The 19,125-nt window shown below is 51.5% G+C and overlaps 9 protein-coding genes across 9 annotated transcripts; 7 read left to right on the forward strand and 2 right to left on the reverse strand.

Annotated features, from left to right (window-relative positions):
* Nucleotides 1–23: 23 nt before the first annotated feature.
* LDX57_010020 (CCAAT displacement transcription factor COY1) lies at nt 24–2,473 on the forward strand (the record flags this gene model as incomplete). The annotated part of the gene is made up of 4 exons (XM_046091762.1): nt 24–147; nt 214–381; nt 449–1,299; nt 1,352–2,473. The coding sequence occupies 4 exons, from the start codon at nt 24–26 to the stop codon at nt 2,471–2,473; spliced, it is 2,265 nt and encodes a 754-aa protein (XP_045947739.1).
* A 1,105-nt stretch (nt 2,474–3,578) lies between these two features.
* LDX57_010021 (uncharacterized protein) lies at nt 3,579–5,226 on the forward strand. Its single transcript, XM_046091763.1, has 2 exons — nt 3,579–4,327; nt 4,397–5,226. The coding sequence occupies exons 1-2, from the start codon at nt 4,064–4,066 to the stop codon at nt 4,883–4,885; spliced, it is 753 nt and encodes a 250-aa protein (XP_045947740.1). The 5' UTR covers nt 3,579–4,063; the 3' UTR covers nt 4,886–5,226.
* Nucleotides 5,227–5,493: 267 nt separating this feature from the next.
* NOP1 (rRNA 2'-O-methyltransferase fibrillarin family protein) lies at nt 5,494–6,722 on the forward strand (the record flags this gene model as incomplete). Its single annotated transcript, XM_046091764.1, has 3 exons — nt 5,494–5,587; nt 5,801–5,937; nt 6,012–6,722. The coding sequence occupies 3 exons, from the start codon at nt 5,494–5,496 to the stop codon at nt 6,720–6,722; spliced, it is 942 nt and encodes a 313-aa protein (XP_045947741.1).
* A 598-nt stretch (nt 6,723–7,320) lies between these two features.
* Nucleotides 7,321–8,289, forward strand: LDX57_010023 (SDR family oxidoreductase; the record flags this gene model as incomplete). The annotated part of the gene is made up of 1 exon (XM_046091765.1): nt 7,321–8,289. One exon carries the CDS (start codon nt 7,321–7,323, stop codon nt 8,287–8,289), a length of 969 nt encoding a protein of 322 aa, XP_045947742.1.
* A 147-nt stretch (nt 8,290–8,436) lies between these two features.
* Nucleotides 8,437–10,496, forward strand: MAS1 (mitochondrial processing peptidase). Its single transcript, XM_046091766.1, has 5 exons — nt 8,437–8,750; nt 8,815–8,940; nt 8,999–9,076; nt 9,153–9,847; nt 9,904–10,496. The coding sequence occupies exons 1-5, from the start codon at nt 8,601–8,603 to the stop codon at nt 10,292–10,294; spliced, it is 1,440 nt and encodes a 479-aa protein (XP_045947743.1). The 5' UTR covers nt 8,437–8,600; the 3' UTR covers nt 10,295–10,496.
* A 269-nt stretch (nt 10,497–10,765) lies between these two features.
* On the reverse strand, nt 10,766–11,335 carry LDX57_010025 (PLAC8 family protein; the record flags this gene model as incomplete). The annotated part of the gene is made up of 3 exons (XM_046091767.1): nt 10,766–11,032; nt 11,129–11,226; nt 11,284–11,335. The coding sequence occupies 3 exons, from the start codon at nt 11,333–11,335 to the stop codon at nt 10,766–10,768; spliced, it is 417 nt and encodes a 138-aa protein (XP_045947744.1).
* Nucleotides 11,336–13,667: 2,332 nt separating this feature from the next.
* LDX57_010026 (uncharacterized protein) lies at nt 13,668–14,303 on the forward strand (the record flags this gene model as incomplete). Its single annotated transcript, XM_046091768.1, has 2 exons — nt 13,668–13,762; nt 13,804–14,303. 2 exons carry the CDS (start codon nt 13,668–13,670, stop codon nt 14,267–14,269), a joined length of 561 nt encoding a protein of 186 aa, XP_045947745.1. The 3' UTR covers nt 14,270–14,303.
* A 615-nt stretch (nt 14,304–14,918) lies between these two features.
* LDX57_010027 (F-box protein) lies at nt 14,919–16,406 on the reverse strand (the record flags this gene model as incomplete). Its single annotated transcript, XM_046091769.1, has 1 exon — nt 14,919–16,406. One exon carries the CDS (start codon nt 16,404–16,406, stop codon nt 14,919–14,921), a length of 1,488 nt encoding a protein of 495 aa, XP_045947746.1.
* Nucleotides 16,407–16,807: 401 nt separating this feature from the next.
* Nucleotides 16,808–18,849, forward strand: LDX57_010028 (NAD(P)-dependent alcohol dehydrogenase). Its single transcript, XM_046091770.1, has 5 exons — nt 16,808–17,391; nt 17,459–17,586; nt 17,648–17,807; nt 17,869–18,337; nt 18,408–18,849. Exons 1-5 carry the CDS (start codon nt 17,036–17,038, stop codon nt 18,609–18,611), a joined length of 1,317 nt encoding a protein of 438 aa, XP_045947747.1. The 5' UTR covers nt 16,808–17,035; the 3' UTR covers nt 18,612–18,849.
* The last annotated feature ends 276 nt before the right edge of the window (nt 18,850–19,125 follow it).

Genomic DNA, 19,125 nt, shown 5'->3' on the forward strand with positions numbered 1-19,125 from the left:
GAAAATCCGAAAATCCCCACAGAATGGATACGTTCCACATCACGGAGGGCATGGTGCCTGAAGATGGACACGACGCCGAAAAGGACAACGCCGCAAAGCTACCCGAGGGTGCGAACAAGTTCCAACGTGCGATCGCGGCTTGGAGAGGTATGGTTTCTGGAGTCGCCTTATCGTTGGAAAGGAGTGTAAGAAGGTCTGACAATTATTCTCCAGGGATCGACCTAACCAACACCGTCGCGAAATTGGACAGTACCGCCTCGGACATTGTCTCCCAGCAGCGTGATGCGCTTGTACAAAGGAAGGATCTGGCTCAGAAGACCAAGGATTTCAGAAAGCTAGAGGATGCGGCTAAGTTATCGGAATACAAGGGACTTTTGAAAGGTAACAATCATATCAACGCTGGCTTTATTCAGTCGCTCGCGGGGCTGACACTATCTGCACCCAACAGCATACCAAGGATTCATCGATACTTTAACGAATCAGGGCAAAGCCTCGTCGTCCGCCTTCCTACAACTTTATTCCTCCCTATCCGAGGCCCCCGACCCCTATCCTCTTCTCGAAACGTCCGTGGATTCCCTCGTTCACTCCGAAGAAACCGTTCCTCGATTGACCTCCGAGCGGGACCAACTACAAGGCTCCGTCGACCGACTTACCTCCCAGCTAGAGGACACCGAGCGGCGACTAGAAGAAGAAAGGTCTGCAAGGAAGAAGCTGGAAGATAATCAAGAAACAAAAATCAAAGAAATCGAGACGTCCTGGTCCGCCGTGCTGTCGGAGAAATCCAACAATTGGACCGCAAAGGAGAAGAGCTTGGAGGAGAAGGTCGAGAACCAAGAACGATTGCTCAAGGAACTCAAGGCGAGCTACGAGGTATCGCAGCGCTTGGGTCAGGACGATGACAGCGGCAACGCTTCGCAACAAGGCGCTACTGCGGCGGAATTGGAACTGGTATCCGCCGATCTGGAGAAGGCCAGCCTCAGGCTAGCGGAGGTTGAGGCTCGCAACGAGCAGTTGAGGCTTGAGCTGGCTCAAGCTGTATCACACTCTCAACCCGAGCAGACCACTTCCGTCGAAGACGATCCCGCCTATCTCCGCCTGCAATCGGAGAACTCGTCGTTGTTGCGCAAATTGGATGCTGCGCGATTCGACAAAGATTCCCAGCGACACTCGTGGGAGTCCAAGATTTCTCAATCCGAGAGGCAATACACCAAAGCGGTCGCTGAGCGGGACGAGTTACGGACGAAGTTGGAGAAGGTGGCTGATTATGAAGATATTCGTCGAGAGCTGGAAATGATCAAAGTAAGTCATATGACAAGGGCCATGGTCTGCATCTGCTAATCTCTGGATCTAGTCTATCGAATTCGCAGCGGGCGATGATGACGACGCAGCGGATGTCACGGATGCTGCAGGAAGCCCTAACGGAGGGACCAAGTCGAAGGAGGACTCCAAAAACAACACCCTGGAACAGCTCCTGTTAGCCAGAAATAAGAAGCTCACGGATGAGCTGACTCTACTGCGGGTATCCCATCGCGACCTTCAAGGACAGCTCGAAACTCTTCGCGATGATCTGTCGATAACCAAGCAAGAATTGGAGAAGTCGCAAAAGCTCTCTACCACCCTTGAGAATGACCTTCTTCACGTCCAGCAGGAGGCTGCAAACACCTTCCCCTCGGCTGCCATGTCAGTTGCAGGCACTTACACGTCGAAGTATCACACATCTCGGCGGGGTGCGACATCACCGACATCGTCCATCATTTCAGGATTCGACCAGGCAGCCAACTCGGCCAATACCATGGATTCCATCCGCACAGGCGAGCCTGTCGGTGGGGGATCTGGTATCTTGCCTATGATTCAGGCCCAGCGGGATCGCTTCAAGAAGAAAAACACCGAATTGGAGGAAGAGCTGTCGAAGATGTACGACTCCGTCAAGTCCCTAAGACAGGAGGTCTCTTCCCTTCAAAAGGACAATCTCAGTCTCTATGAGAAAACTCGTTATGTATCAACATACAATCGCGGCCCGGGAGCCTCCACATCTGCGTCTTCTTACGGCAGCAGGCCTAGCGCATCCTCCGTGCACCTCTCCGCAGATATGCCGTCCGGACTATCGCTCGACCGCTACCAGTCCGCCTACGAGGCCCAAATCTCGCCATTTGCCGCGTTCCGAGGTCGTGAATCCGCACGCGCCTACAAACGGATGAACTTCCCTGAGCGGATAGTCTTCTCCCTCACAAGAATCATCCTGGCCAATCGCACCAGTCGCAATTTGTTTGCGGGGTACTGCTTTGCCATCCACATTCTCCTCTTCAGCATGCTCTACGTCATGAGCAGCATGGACATTGAAAAGCACAGTGCAAACCTCGCGACTGCCGCCGCCGTCGGCGGAGTCGGAGCCGGAGGTGGCAGCGGTTATCCCGGGGGGCAAGCCGTCAACGGAGATGATTGGCAGCAAGAAGGTTTCAACCATGCAGGATAACTGCATGAATTGCGTTACATTACACCGTGGTAGGTGGTTTCCTGTTTGGACGTGCTATCCACCTGCCTACATATTACCTGTGGAGGTCCTTGCACTACCTTACGGCGTTTGGGCGGTGGCGGTCATGATTATCCTGTCTTCATATTATTGGTGTACCTGTATCTACTGGGTTCTGGACTGTAGCTGTAGCCATTTACTTTGTTCTATTCTAGGCGTTATTCAAATTAGGGCATCGTTTTCTTCAGGAGATCTTTAACCCCTCCGTGGGGTGTCCCACTTATTGGTGACAGCTCTGCAGATAAGTGGGTTCCCAGCCCTACTGCTAATTCGGTCGCACCCATTGACTGGTACAAATTTCTAAATATTTCTGCCTTGATTGAGGCCAGTATTAGCGAGCATAGTGTCAGTATATTTTTAGGAGAAATATGCCTGCATATCTGATAGAGTTTGCAAGTGCGGTTACTTTGACCCTTGGCCCTTTGGACAAATGATGCCCGTTGTCCCAGAAATCGTATACTTTAGTGGAAGTTGGGAAAGGAGAGTAAAACACAGACAATAAGAATAAATTCCAGTGTATCAATTAATAGATAGATATGAAGAGAAAGCTATTTCGAGAAAGATGAGGTGAGGGCGAAAAACTGAACACCCAGGCGATTATGCTGCTTCATAATACAACATAGAAAAAAGCTAAGGGAGTTGACTTCTGATGCCCCTCCCAGGCTTCGAAGCATTCCGGCATACCATAAATGGCAACCCCATGGAAGCGTCTTAATATCCATCTGTTCACTATTAATATGAGCTACTAACGAGGGGGTGTTAAATCCCCGAGATGCTGTTCTGCACGCTAACCGCCATGGGCAAATCCTTAAGCGCCGAGCTGGTTATTATTAGATATCGACACCGACCGGATAATTTCAATGCAGCCTGAACAAATGAAGGCTCGCCAGCTTTATCCCCACTTGGTCACTCTGGCAAATAACCAGCAATCAAGCCCCAGCCAGCCAGATGCACCAATCATGAGGCCAGAAGAGTCAATCTTCAGCAGTACCAGCCGCCCATTAATCCCTCCTGTTTCGCGTGGCACACCGACTAGCATGATATGCCGTGAAGTCTGAAGGATTCCCACCAGCGCATACCGAGATCCAATGAGGAAGCTCGATCTCCGATGGTGGTGGTAGGCGGCTTCAGGGATCCTCTGACTCGAGGCTGTTTATAGATCCTACATTGCAAGTTTCGAATGCAGCATAGTCGTTTCTATAATTTGCAACTGGGCGTGCTTCAGGAACCGGATGTGATGCCTCCTCGTCTTTGGCTATATATGCATGGCTTGTGACCGGGTACATGTTGATCTTTTTCTTTTTCTCTCTTCCAGACCTCTCTCGCCTCTCCGCTCTCCTTGATCTTGCTATCCTTGACCTTCCTTCTCTTGTCTGTTGGCGCGCCACTTTGATACCCATTGTCTTCTTGTTTCTCAGTTTATACCTCCGCCGTCTATACACGGGAAACGTTATTTCGTTCTATCCGTTCCTAATTTAAAAGACATTCTTTTACCTTTCTACTCTCTCCCTCAGACTTGGATAAGCATCCGGCATGCGTCCAACTCTTCTATTCATTACCTGCTTGGCAGCAACGTCCGTTGCAGCGCCAACTCTCTTCGACCATGCCTACGATTACTCCGACGACATGGCATCGTTCCTGGGGAAAGTGAGCAAGCACATCGACAAGATCAAGGACATCATGGACACCTCGACGACGTGCGACGCGTCCAAAATCGCGCTACCGTCCTTCGCCTCGGAGCTTCCCTCCCCGTCTGACCAAAAGCCCCTTTATGTTGCAGTAGGTCGCGGTACACAGGTATGTCAAACACGTAGCAAACAGCCCCCCTTCCTCACTGCCAACCTCCGCGGCTAACAACTAGAGTAGAACTATACCTGCGCAACATCGTCGTCCGACTCGAAGCCCGAGGCTGTTGGCGCCGTTGCCCGCCTCTACAACGCCACGTGTATCGCGGCAAGCTACCCCGATATGATCGAGATGCTCCCCAGTATCGTGTACAAAATGCAGCTGCCGGACAGCGACGCAGATCCTCTTCCCCCGGCAAACATCGATCTGCTCGGTCATCACTACTTTTCGGGCTCCACACCAGTCTTCAACTTTGATCTTGCTTCGACAAGGCATGGAATCGCGTTCACGAAGAAGGGCGCTGAGATCGATGCCCCGTCTAGTGCTGTCAAGGGAGGGAATGGCGCCGTTGCGTGGCTCTATCTGCCAACTGTCAATGGGACAGTTGGTCGGTTCAAGAGTGTTTATCGGGTGGATACGGCGGCGGGACAGCCTCCGGAGACGTGCAAGGATATGCCGTCGGAGTTCACAGTGCAGTATGCTGCCAATTATTACTTTTATGAGAGGTGATGGGTGGTGGGAGGGTCTTGATGTACAGAATATATATTGGGCGTTTTTCATTCATACCATACGGGATGGACATAGTTATGACTGGTATGACATCTACAGTTGATACTGGATAATCAGCAGTAGCACATCTCCCGTAAACGACCAGACTATCATAATTGAGGTATAAGTGAGGATATCACCGTCGTCCCTCGACAGCAGCTCGATGACAGGAGCCAATTGGAGCAGGGCTTGTCCGAGTCAGGTGACCTCGCTATCCGGGCCTAACCACCCTAGTCCCAGTTAGGCCTAGCGCATTCTGATTTTCAAAGATCCCCAAGTCTCCGTTTGAAAAATCTCGACCGCAACAACGACGAGCTATACGGCCTCGACCGAACACTGAAAGTCAGTGCGGGTGCGATTTTTTCTTCGTTGCAAAAAGCTGCTTTTCTTAGTGCCTGTGGTGCTTTGCGATCTAAACGGTTCTGCCGCTCCCGACCGGATACCTTTCTGCCGAAATTTTTTTTTTTCCTCGCCCGAAAACTTCTCTTCCGTCGCTCCTCCTTCAGCTACGGAATCCCTTCACCTTTTAATCTCTCAACCCTTCGATCAATCTCAATCTACATAACATAATGGCTTTCGGTGGACCTCCCCGAGGACGTGGTGGACCTCCTGGTCGTGGTGGACGTGGTGCCCCCCGTGGAGGTGGTGGCCGTGGTGGTCGAGGTTTGTTCACGATCAAGTCCATGCTTGGGAACGGTATCCAGGTCTATCGATTATCAGCATTATCGCTTTCAGAATCGGCCGTGATATCTGATCCGACCGATCGGCCAGTTTCATCGTGCTGTGATGTTCAGCGTTTGCGTTGAAGACATCGAGTCCTGTGACGGTTCCCTTTGGGAATCGGAGTTGCTAACGAGGTCTTTTCACTATCTCTAGGCGGTCTTGGAATGGGTCGCGGTGGTCCCCGCGGCGGTGGCCGTGGTGGCCGTGGTGCTCCTCGTGGTGGACGTGGTGGTCGCGGTGCTCCCCGTGGTGGTGCTAAGGGTGCCCGTGGCGGTGCTAAGGTCGTTATTGTAAGTGACACTGACACCTTGATTATCGCGAAGATTTGGAGACACAGAAACTTACACGGGTGTGCTTTCATTAGGAGCCCCACCGTCACGCCGGTGTCTTCGTTGCCCGTGGCGGTAAGGAAGATTTGCTCGTCACCAAGAACTTGACCCCCGGCGAGGCCGTCTACGGCGAGAAGCGCATTTCCGTCGAGTCTCCTCCCCAGGAGGACGGTGCTGTGACCAAGACCGAATACCGTGTCTGGAACCCCTTCCGTTCCAAGATGGCTGCCGGTATCCTGGGTGGTCTGGATGAGATCTACATGAAGCCCGGCGCTAAGGTCCTGTATCTGGGTTCCGCCAGCGGTACCTCCGTCAGTCACGTTGCTGATATCGTCGGACCGACTGGAAACGTCTACGCCGTTGAGTTCTCTCACCGTTCCGGTCGTGACCTGATCGGCATGGCCACCCACCGTACCAACGTCATCCCCATCGTTGACGATGCTCGTCACCCTCTCCGCTACCGCATGCTCGTACCCATGGTGGACGTGATCTTCGCCGATGTTGCCCAGCCCGACCAGGCCCGTATCGTGGGTCTGAACGCCCACCTGTTCCTCAAGAACGAGGGTGGTGTCATCGTCAGTATCAAGGCCAACTGTATCGACAGTACGGCCAAGCCCGAGGTGGTGTTCGCTCGCGAAGTCCAGAAGATGAGAGATGAGAAGATCAAGCCCAAGGAACAGTTGACTCTGGAGCCTTTCGAGCGTGACCACTGTATAGTCGCTGGTCTTTACAAGCGTTCTGCATAAAGGGTTTGCTTAAAATTGGTGGTCTGATTTTTTGTTCTCATGTCTTAATCATTTCTTGTGATCTCTATTTTTTTTTCTGGCGTCGAGTGTTCCGTGATATGTCGAAATGCTTTCTTTTTTCTTTGTGTGTGATCCCAATTCAAGGTTCTAAATGTATTTTTGCTTGACACAGAAAATTTCCAATGTTTCATTTCTTTTTTCTTAATCTTGAAGTATCAGACGGATTGTGACAGATCTTGCAAATTGCCTGCCATCATGCGGACTGGTATTCCACGAAGGACCCTCACCAGCAGGCAATTCGGACTTCCGCCGTAGCTCGGCAGTCGGATTAGTGTCCGAGAACAGGCCATCGGATTTGTTGCGGAGTGTCCAACTAGTCGAAAGGAACTGCGAATGAATCAATCACGATGGACTCGAAGACCGAGAGGAGTGGGGGATTCATCTTGAACCCCGCAGTTGAGGGTGATCACGATTATTTAAAGCCTGGTAGACGTGCGCGGTGCTGCGTGCCGCAAGACTCATATTTGGACCTATTAACCTCGTCTACCAGAACTTCTGAATTACTCTCTACACTACAGGAGAAACTCACCTTGTCACCATGTCGATAATCATCACGGGAGCCAGCGGTTACGTCGGACAAGAGCTAGCAGCGGCTCTTCTGTCCAGCTCGCCCGATATTACAGTGACGCTCACAGACGTGATCGAGCCCGAAGTGCCCGCCTCAGCAGCAGCCCACGCATCGCGCGTGAAGCGCATCCAAGCGGACCTGACGAACCCCAGCGTGATCGAAGAGCTCTTCGCACCAACCCAGCGCTTCGACACGGTCTACCTTCTCCACGGCATCATGTCCAGCGGTTCCGAAGCGAACTTCGAGCTGGGCATCCGCGTCAACCTCGACGCCACCCGGTCCATCCTCGACCGTCTCCGAACCACCGCCCCAGGCACCAAAGTCGTCTTCACATCCAGCCTGGCCGTGTACGGCCTCGCGCCTCCAGGCCTCCTCATCGACGAGGGCAACTTCCCGCCCGTCCCGTCCTCCTCGTACGGCTCGCAGAAACTCATCGTCGAGACCCTCCTCAACGACTACTCCCGCCGCGGCTTCCTCGACGCCCGCTGCGTCCGTCTCCCCACCGTGACCGTCCGCGCGGGCAAACCCACCCAAGCGGCGAGCAGTTTCGCCAGCGACATCATCCGCGAGCCGTTCCACGGGAAGAGCGCCGTGTTGCCCGTCAGCCGGACGACCGAGTTATGGATCTGTTCGCCGTACACGGTGGTCAGGAATCTGCTGCGGGCGCGCGAGATCCCGGCTGAGGCGTTTGGTGGGGAATCGCGGTCGGTCAATTTGCCTGGGTTAAAGGTCAGCGTGCAGGAGATGTTAGATGCCCTGGAGAAGATCGGGGGGAAGGAGAGACGGGCGCTGGTGAGGGAGGAATTTGATGCGGATGTCGATCGTATCGTGCAGACGTGGACGCCGCATTTTAATACGGCACGCGCGTTGAGGTTGGGGTTTTCGGAGGATGTGTCGATGGAGGAGAATATTCGGCAGTTTGCGAGGGGTTTTGAGTAGATTTGTATATGAATGTATTCATGGAATAATGTAAAGGTGTGCGAATTAATTGAATTGATCGTTGCCAGCACGAGAGCATAAGAGTAGATATACGAGGGAAAAGCCGGGTAGGAAACAGTCGGGAGGGAACGCCGGTTTGGAAAAGCGGGTCATGTGATTGGCTGACGGGCAGGCGAACAATTTGACTCCCGAACTTCAACCTCGCAATCTCCAGGGCTGCCCGTCTTAACAGCCGTTGCTTTTGCTTCATCCCTCCCCCCCCCCTCTCCCCCCCCCCTTCTCTCATATCTCCATTATAATTCCTCTTCACAATGGCCTCCCGGCGCCTAGCATTCAACCTCAACCAGGCTCTCCGGAGCCGGGCTGCCTTGAAGGCTGTCCAGCCCGTGAAGCGTGGCTTTGCGTCCCCCGTCAAGCTGCCCTCCACCACCCAGTCCACCACCCTCTCGAACGGCTTCACGGTAGGCTATCAATGGACAGAAAAGGTTTCAATTGCGTCGCAGACTTGCTGATTGGACTGTTTAGATCGCCACTGAGCACTCCCCTTGGGCGCAGACCTCGACCGTCGGTGTCTGGATCGATGCCGGTAGCCGGGCAGAGACTGACAAGACCAACGGAACCGCGCACTTCCTGGAGCACCTTGCTTTCAAGGTATGACTTGGTCTCATAGTTGATTCACGTCTATGTGCTAATAATTCTTTCTGTCTAGGGCACCAACAAGCGCACCCAGCACCAATTGGAGTTGGAGATCGAGAACATGGGCGGTCACCTCAACGCTTACACTTCGGTACGGCCGGAAAATCCACCCTGTTGAGAAAAAACACCCATGACATTGACCACTGACAACGAATTGGATTTAATAGCGAGAGAACACTGTCTACTACGCCAAGTCCTTCAACAACGATGTCCCCAAGACCGTTGACATCCTCTCCGATATCCTCCAGAACTCCAAGCTCGAGCCCGGTGCCATTGAGCGCGAGCGTGATGTGATCCTCCGCGAGCAGGAGGAGGTTGACAAGCAGCTCGAGGAGGTTGTCTTCGACCACCTGCACGCCACTGCTTACCAGAACCAGCCCCTCGGCCGTACCATCCTCGGCCCCAAGGAGAACATCCAGACCATCTCTCGGGACAACCTGGTCGACTACATCAAGACCAACTACACCGCCGACCGTATGGTCCTGGTCGGTGCCGGTGGTATTCCCCACGAGCAGCTCGTCCGCCTGGCCGAGGAGCACTTCGGCAGCCTCCCCAGCCAGGCCCCTACCTCTGCGGCTCAGGCTCTCACCGCTGAGCAGAAGCGTGTCCCCGAGTTCATCGGCTCCGAGGTCCGTCTCCGTGACGACACCCTCCCTTCTGCCCACATCGCCCTCGCCGTTGAGGGTGTCAGCTGGAAGGACGACGACTACTTCACCGGTCTCGTCGCCCAGGCCATCGTCGGTAACTGGGACCGTGCCATGGGCAACTCCCCCTACCTTGGCAGCAAGCTCAGCTCCACCGTTGAGCACCAGGGTCTTGCCAACAGCTTCATGAGTTTCTCGACCAGCTACAGCGACACTGGGTGAGTCCTCTCAAATATCTTGATTGGAATGGAATGAATTGAAACTGACTAATTAGTCTCTGGGGTATCTACCTGGTCTCCGAGAACCTCACCCGCCTCGATGACCTGATCCACTTCACCCTCCGTGAGTGGTCTCGCATGTGCTTCAACGTCACCCCCGCCGAGGTCGAGCGCGCCAAGGCCCAGCTGAAGGCCTCCATCCTCCTCTCCCTGGACGGCACCACCGCCGTTGCCGAGGACATCGGTCGCCAGATCATCACCACCGGCCGCCGTCTGTCCGCCGAGGACATCGAGCGCACGATCGGCCAGATCACCGAGAAGGACGTGATGGAGTTCGCCATGCGCCGCATCTGGGATCAGGACGTCGCCATGAGCGCCGTCGGTAGCGTCGAGGGTATCCTCGACTACCAGCGTATCCGTGCGGACATGAGCCGAAACACCCTGTAAACGCGGAATTGTTGTGTATGTTTAATCTTATACATTTTTGCTTGCGTCTCAGAGTTACGGAATTTTCTTTTATTTTTTTTTTGTTATTGGTGATTGATTTAATAGATCTAAGATGAGGAGGGGTGGAGACGTTAGTTGAGGTAGCGTGTCTTGTACAGTATCAACTGTCGCTGATATACTCAAAACTGTATTTTTGTTTGTTATCTCGTCTGATCCAACTTGTAGGACTGTTGTATGGTTTACCTACAGTATTTACTCGCCAAGCATCACGTCACAGGAGAGAAACGAAAAAAAAAAAAAAAAAGAAAGAAAAACTCGTTAAAAAACCATAACTAGTCAAGTAAAAGAAAGACCCGAGAGAAAAAGAAACCTAGGTAGGGAACCAGCCCATCCATCCATCCATCCATCCATCCATCATCATGACTAAATCAAAAAGAGTGACTCAAACCACTTTCCACCTACTGAAGAGGACTAGAAATTCCCATTCGCACTCGCATACGCCATCCCCGCAGGCGCCTGATACCCAGCGGCACCCGACGACGCCTTCTCAATCTTCTCCGACTGCGCCTCGGCCTCCTTATCCTGCTGCATGAGCACGCAGCACGGACAGCAGCACGCCGCCATGCAGTCCTTGCAGCCGTTTCCTTCGATGCCGAAGCGGTCGCGCATCTGGCCGCGCTTGAGCATCAGGAGAATCCAGTAGAAGCCGACGTAGGAGGTTAGGGCGTAGAGGCAGCACTATTTCCTCTCTCTTTCTCGTTAGTAAAGGTTTAAGTGGGCGTGGGGTTTTGGGGAGGCGAGCAGGGTGTTAATAATTAATGGGTTGGGACGTACGCTGCCGTTCATATGGCTGTATTCCTTGAGTGCTGGGTCGTCGAGTCGCGAAGAGACCTTTCCGTAGAGGAAGCAGGGACAGCATGCAGCTTTGAAACCTGGTTTAATTGTTAGATCGCTGTCAATGGCATTGGAAGGGGAATAGATAGGTGTACGCACATGTTCCGCATGGGGAACAGCAGCTCCAGAAGCCAGCGGTCCATTCATGGTTGTGTCCTTCGTGTCCTTCGGCGCCCATTGTATAGATGGTACTTTTTGTAGGGGTGTTGATCGATATTATATATTGACAGACTATACTGTTTACTGTAGTATAGTAGGTGGTGTGTGTGTATGCTGATAAGAATGGTATGATAAAAGAGGGACAAATTAAACAATCAAACCAGATCTACCAAGCAAAGAGAAAAAAAAGATCGATCATCCTTCCTTTAAATAAGACAGCCACGCCCGGGTTCCAACTCTAACAAAATTAAAACCTAAAAAAATCCAGAAAGGAGAACAAAACAAACGAAGACCACTAGAAAATGGGGCCAAAGACAGGCAAACAGGGCTGTACCTTTGTCCGACGTCGCCCAAGGGGGCCAAAACGAAGACAAGACTTGGGCTAGTCCAGCCTTTTGGTTTCTAGTTGACGATGATGGATGCTGATGCTTACGGGCTGTTATTTCTTGTTTCTATTCTATTCTATTTTGGCCTTGGAGAAAGGGGATCAGGACTGGAATTGTGGTTGGAATGTTCTCTGGGTGTACTGGAAACGGTGGAAATGAACCCAAGGATCGACACTCACTAAACCGAAGCTAAATAGCCACCAGCCTCGTGTTGGATGCCTAGATCGAGGCTCCCAGGAGTAATCAGGTCTGTTCCTGAGGCTGTGGTCCGTCAAAAAGGTCGCTAGCTTGGTGGGAACCCACTTATTACGAGGGAGATGACACGGAAAAACCATTCCGACATGCCTTAACGTTGTTTAGGAAGATGCTTGTTGTTCTCTTCAAATTTAGGAAAATGTCTCTAAGTCGGATCGTTGTAACATTCCTGTATCTTTTAGACTGGGAAAATAATGACAGACCCGTTTGCGATACCAAAGTAGGATACTGCTTCCTAATTCTTGTTCAGAGCAGCGAGATATATTGGATCTACAGGGTGTATAGACTGTTCTATACCCTCCATGGGTGCCCATCATCACGTGCGGCTGAGTCGAACTTACCTTCTACAATCACTAGCGAGATCCCTCCATCAACTCCGTCAGAAACATGTCAACTTCAACACAGTCTTCTTACGCCAATGAGGAATCCACAGTCGGATGGATATGCGGTAGTCGTTGCCTGCCTGCCTTTGCACCAGCTTGGTCCATCTTCTGCTACTGCCGCCGCCAAAGAAATGCTCTTCACGCTCCCCAAGATCCGCGTTGGGTTGATGGTTGGGATTGGAGCTGGTATTCCAGACCAGGACAGCTACCAGGACATTCGTGGCTATAGGCGGTTCCTCAGAACGGAGGCGTAATCGTCTACGACTTTGGAATAAGGCTTCCTTCTTGACCACAACATATCGGAGTCCATCCTCGATCGAAACTTGAGTCTCAACTAGGCTCTATGAAGGGACAGCCTTCTCTTATGGATGTCTGCCCGGATCCTAAGATCCAAATTTGTTGGTAGTCTCGGTTCATCTTTGTTTTGTAACTCAGTAGTTTTGATCGATCCCTCGCGCTGGAGATTTGAGCAAGGCCGCTGTCGCTCCGCAATTCCCACGGACCGCGGCCGTCATCGAAAACGTGCGATCATATCTATTTCTCGAATTTCTACCAACGTCTTTGAGCCCTCATCTACTGCAAGGTATAATGGTAATTGTCCATCCTGGCCCCTGGCATTTGGATTCGCCCCGTGCCGCATCAGTTCCCGAGCGTCTTTCAACCTTACACAGGTACTGCAATGGTCGATCGGACTGTGACCATCCGCGCCTTCAGGAAATTCAGCCGGAGTAAGAGTATGCTAGTATATTATTAGGATGTGTGAATTCATGAAATGTGGATGCTGACCTTGCAACAGAATGAGTAGATACTTCCTTCCCTTTTGAATAGCTCTCCCACCCTTCTTTCCTTCTGATTTCTTGAGCTTACAGGCATTTTGGATGCTCATAGTTGCGACCCTTTAGGTCTTCAACAACCCTCCCTCTGACCATTTGAACCATTCGGGTAACAATCTTTGATCTTATGATGTGAAGCAACCGCTAATTCAATTTTATCAATGGAACTAGCCTACCCCACGATTGCTGAAGAAAGAATCACGGCTACCTTCTTATCCACAACACCATGGACCCGGGCAGAATAGCTGGGATTCATAGTCTTCCAATCGAGCTCCTCGAAATGATACTCTTGCACCTGGGCATGCAGTTCTTGCTGGTCACTGCACAACGCGTCTGTCGAACATGGTCAGCCGCTATTCTCAATTCATCCCCCCTTCAACAAAAGCTTTTCTTCAAGCCAATCCCGGACAACGAACCCAGAGTCGTGAACCCTCTGCTTTCTTCGACCTTTCCCTTTTTTGTCATGGGAACCAATGCTGGTCACGAGGCCTACTCTACCGAGGATCTTGAGAACTCTATTATCAATTGGCCTGAAGATATCTTTCTCAGAGACCAAATGTTAGTTGGCGAAGAATGCTCATACAACAACCCCCAGTTAGAGCCCTCGGCTGGCTTGAACATTTGTATCCGGAGGACCCCATATCAAGAGATTCAGTCCGTCGATGGTACCTGCCTTTTCCCAACGGTGTATATATGAGCGCCTTCTATGACTTGATCATCACGCCCCTGGGAGGCCAGAGAGAACAGCAGGAGCTTGAAACGACCTGGACAAGTGGACTAAGTGATTCCAGCGAGCATGTCCTGTTGAAGGATGCTGAGGGTGGAATTCTTGACTGGGGCGCATTTCTTGGCCGTGCACCTCCGGAAGTTATTCTACGAACCCACAATAGAGATGCTCTCCGTCCTATCGACCGGATGGTATTCTTTTGGGGTTTATTGCAAGAGTATAAGTATCCATTTGAGGATGAAGCCTTGAGTGCTCTGAGAGAAAGCATCAGGCCATATCGGGGCGAGGAAACTAGCGACAAGGATGTGGCGGCCTTGTATATTGGCCCATCAATCTAAAACGTGGAGAATCCTGGGTTGTACTTCACTAAGCACAGGGCACATAGCCCATGTAAATTAGATGATTGGAAAAAAGAGACTAGACAAGCTCTGACTATTACTACCTCTCGAGCGCTTCTTAGTTCTAGAGGGTGTCTTTTTGCCTGAAGATCCTGATCTCTTGGTTTAGAAGACGTGTTTCCCACATTTTTCAGTCCTGCCTTTCTGGGGACCAATGAGAGAATATAACCACTACTGTAAGTTTGTTGTGCTACGAAATCCAAGCTTGACGGCGAGCTTCCCCGATTTTATTTAGACACAATGGATTAATGCAAGTACAAGCGTGATGGAGGGTAGGTGCTATACAGGTTGCCCAGTGTGCCGCATTAATCACCTACAATTTGATACATTGCTGAATTGGGGAGTAGTCTCGTTTAGTATTCGACAATCGCATACACATGGCGGAAGAAAAACAGAAGTGAACAAAACAAACTCCCCCAGATGGAAGAAAACAAAACTCCACCCAAACTAGCGTCCAACTCACGAGCGGTGAGTATGCAGAACCAGGACCCTACCAGTCAAGGACCATCCTATATCCAACAAAAAAAGCAATTTTGCTATCCGGCCAACAGAGAACTCCGACCAACAGCGAATCCAAGCAAACAGAACCCTACTCTTGCAATGGAACCTTCTCAAGAAGCTGGAGCAATACCTGGTCCTTTTCGGGACTATTTCGCCGCGCATGTCTATAGCTGGATCCTGCAAACTCCGAGCCCGAGCCTCCTCTGTTCAAGCGTTCAGTTCTGTACTCAATCCGCTTTTGCCGACAGACAATCTTGAGCTTGTCGACCGGTAGCACAGGCCAGCACCTTTTCCCATAGCCATCAACATGGATGACTTTGGGCTCGCGCCCCATGGCGAGAAGCTCCAGCTGAGTCCCCACGTCTGGCACCAGCCAATCACCTCTATCGGACCCTGCGTCACCATAGAGGCCGAGAAAGTCTAGTCCACACGGAACATGGTTCATAAGTTTGAAGGGCGCCTGATGCTTCCTGCAGTTACCCAACAGCAGGTCAGTCCCAATATTGAGGGACTTGAGCTTGGTGAATTCTTTCAAGGGGGGACAAAATATCGGGGTGTCGTGCCGGTTTCGTTCGATCTTGGCACCGCAGAGATCGAGGGTCTCGAGTGTGGTTTTGTACTCGATCAATCGATTCCAGAGCGCAGCTGGGCCGTGCAGGGCCCATTCGGATCGAGGAGTGCTTGTAAAGTCGACGCACAGGCTGGTCAATGACGGAACCTTGTCCAAGAACTGCAGGAATTCTTCGAGCAGGGTCTCCTTGTGCAGGTCGATGGTTACGCTGGTCAAGTGAGACATTGTGCTCTCTTCATCAGACAACTGCCAAGAGTATAGACTTGGGTCAAGGTAAGCACGCAATAAAATCATCTCGCGCAGCTGAGGGAAGTAGATGAACGGCTGGTAGCGGTCGACTTGGAGGGGGAGATTCCAGGATGGCTGGTCATCCGTGTCTAGGGACAATTGTTTGAGCTGCTTGAAAGCGAGCTTTTTGCGCCCGTCATTGGTGAAGTAGTCCGATCCCGTAGGAATCGCTGCGTTCTCTGCGACGGCGCGAAGATACGGATCGTCGTAGCTGACGTGCATGGCCAAGGACTCGAGATCGGTAACACAAGCGAGGATTATGGCTATTATGGGTCGTCGGTCGTCGACTCGCAGCGCGTTCAACACCTCCTCTGCCTCGTAGTAATCGAGTCCCGACTCGTACATTCCCCGATGGAGAGTGGCAAGATATTCATGGCACAGGCGCTTGGCGAGGGGCACACTTCTAGGTCCGCTGTACTTGAGACAATGCAGCAAGTTCATCACCTTGACGTGCTTGGCCAGATCCGGCATCTCGACAACCGTCCGCATGAACTGCCAGAGGCGCTCGCGGTCTCCCAAATCTCCATTGTTCTTGAAGGTGTGGTAGAGTCGCGGAGTCGCGGCGGAATACCAGCTGTGGTTGACAAGGCTGAACCGGTACCAGTCGTGAATGTCGCCGGTGTCTTCGACATAGGAGAAGATCATGTCGATCATTTCCAGGGGCAAAGCCGACGAGAATTCTCGAGTCTCGTTGACGTTCTCTTCTAATGCAGTCATCTTGTTGGGAGTGTTGAATGCCTTTTCAGATTGTCGGTTCTCCCTGACGGTTTAAATGGCGGCTGGGGGAACTCGCACGGTCGCAAGGCTTCAGTATTATTTCTTTGTTTAAGGCCTCAAGATTCGCTATCTGAGTACAGACAGACAACAACAAGAGAAAGTTGATATCTTGCAACCTGCGACGGCGAGTATCCGGTTATTTGGAGAGGCAACGCGTTGATAGCTGGGAGCTGCAGAGTGGAAGGTCCCTGGAGGTGGACAGGTTCGTTTGTGGCTGAGACAGCTTGGGATCTTCCTGTTGGGCAAGGGGCAGCTGCGTCCATGATTCTCTGAGTGAGAGGCTCCCATTCACAAACATATTCACTCTGCATTTCTTGTGCGCACTTCACTCTCGGCATAGTGCTGCTTTCTGGTTACGCGGTTCAGATATGCAGAGCAGAACGTGTTTACAGTGCAACCAGACAAGCGCACTGAGTGACCAAGACATTTAATATTGCGAAAGGAAATATATGTACATCAAGCAAATACAAGAGCATCATATCAAGTTCGAACATGGCGATTCCCCGGAGTAAATACTTCTCCTTCACCCCATCTTTGAGTTCCACTCTTCATGCTCCTCCACATTCTCGATGCGGCAACTTGAGCCACCGGTTACTCTCTGCATTGCGACCTGCGTCAACAGATTAATAAATACTGCACATCGCCCCTTCTTTTGCTCTCCATCTCACTCGCTTTCCTTCCAATTTACTTCCCTCATAATCATGGCTCCTGGAGAACTTATCAACCATGTCGATGAGAGCGACCGATTCTCGAGCGATGCCATCAGCCATCCGCTCAAGTCCCACAGCAAATTGATCCATCCGCCATTTTCCAATCCTTCGTTGCAGGTGACTGCAGACCATAATTTAAAACAAGTCGACGCTCCTGTGTACGCCCCGCAGGAAGGCGAGGTGTTGTTGCAGATCAAGGCTACTGGGATTTGCGGGTATGCGACCGAAATCGAAGACATTGTTATTGAAGTGTCGAGTAGAGCTAATTAATTTGGCTCGTAGGTCAGATGTTCACTTCTGGAAAACCGGTCGCATTGGATCCTTGGTTTTCGAGGGCGATTGCATAGTTGGACATGAAGCCTCGGGTGTTGTTTTGAAGTGTGGTCCGGGGGTGAAGGGTCTATCGCCTGGTAGGCGAATTTCTTGAAATCGCTTTCTTAATACTATCGGAGGTCGCTGACATAGAAACAGGTGACGGAGTTGCACTCGAGCCGGGTGTTCCCTGTGACAGCTGCTTTCTGTGCAGCGAAGGCCGCTATAATCTTTGCGAAGATGTTCAGTTCGCCGGTGTTTACCCCTATGCTGGCACCATGCAGCGATATAAAGTCCATCCGGCAAAATGGGTTCACAAGTACGTCCAATCCCTCGTGTCTTTCGCGGTCGCCATATATCCTAACCGGCACATCAATTAGGCTCCCCGATAACGTCAGCTTCGCCGAGGGAGCTCTCCTTGAGCCCCTTTCCGTCGTCATGCACGGCATTCGCTCCGCTGGGCTCACTCTCGGACGAGGTGTAGTCGTTTGCGGTGCTGGTCCCATCGGTCTTATTGCCTTAGCAGCTGCGCGCGCATCCGGAGCCCACCCCATCGTCGTCACAGATCTTGAACCCCGCCGACTAGCCTTCGCGAAAGAGTTCGTCCCGTCCTGTCTTACCTACCAGGTTGATACGTCACTAGACGCCCAAGGCAACGCGGCCGGCATCCGAAAATTATTTGGAGACGAAGAATACTTCGCACCCGAGACTGTGTTGGAATGCACGGGCGTGGAGAGCAGTGTCTGCACGGCAGCTTATACGGCGCGCCGGGGCGGTACGGTCATGGTGATTGGGGTTGGGAAGGCGATTATGAACAACTTGCCGTTCATGCATCTTTCGTTAGCGGAGGTGGGTTGCTGGCTCATATTTTGTCTCTTTTTTATCTATTGATGGCCCGCTGACTGACGATGATTTACAGATTGATTTGAGATTCATAAACCGCTACCGAGATACCTGGGCGCCCGGAGTTACATGCCTGAGCGGAGGGATCCTGGACTTGAAGAAACTAGTCTCGCACGTCTTTCCGTTGGAAAAGGCTGAAGAGGCCTTGCGATTCTCCTCGGATACCAGGAACGGGAGTATTAAGGTGTTGGTGGTGGATGAGGTTGAGGCAACGTTATAGATCATGAATGAATAGAGCAAACTTTGACATCAAGCGATAGAGAGTGTTATAGATGATGATAGCTTTTATGGACTTTCCTTATAACTTGGAGCTACTTTTGTTTGAAGGCGAATTGCTCAATTGGTGGCATATATACCGTATGCAATTTGCAATACTATATTTTCTAAATTTTGAAAATTCTTTCGTTCTTTCCCCTTTCCTTTTCTTCTTCTTCGATTTGATACTCTCCATTTACAATAAGCAAAGGGCCTACCGAACACAACCCAAACGCACTATGTTCCGCGCACAGTGCAAAAATAGTCCCTGCTGAAGAAGGCATGAGGATGTTCCCAATCACGAAACTCAATGACAGGTGGAGGCCGCAAGAAGTTGCGAGACAGAAAATAGAATAAGACAAGGTGGCTCTACGGGTATCCCCATGTCATAATCCGACACAAGTCATGGCCCTTCCACCCCGGTCGGCAGATTTAACTTCGTCCCTGGCTCAAAATCCGGGGTAAAGTTCAAGTACTCC

This window comes from Aspergillus melleus (genome assembly GCF_016097325.1).
Source record: "Aspergillus melleus strain CBS 546.65 chromosome Unknown contig6, whole genome shotgun sequence".
Classification (NCBI taxonomy): Eukaryota; Fungi; Ascomycota; class Eurotiomycetes; order Eurotiales; family Aspergillaceae; genus Aspergillus; species Aspergillus melleus.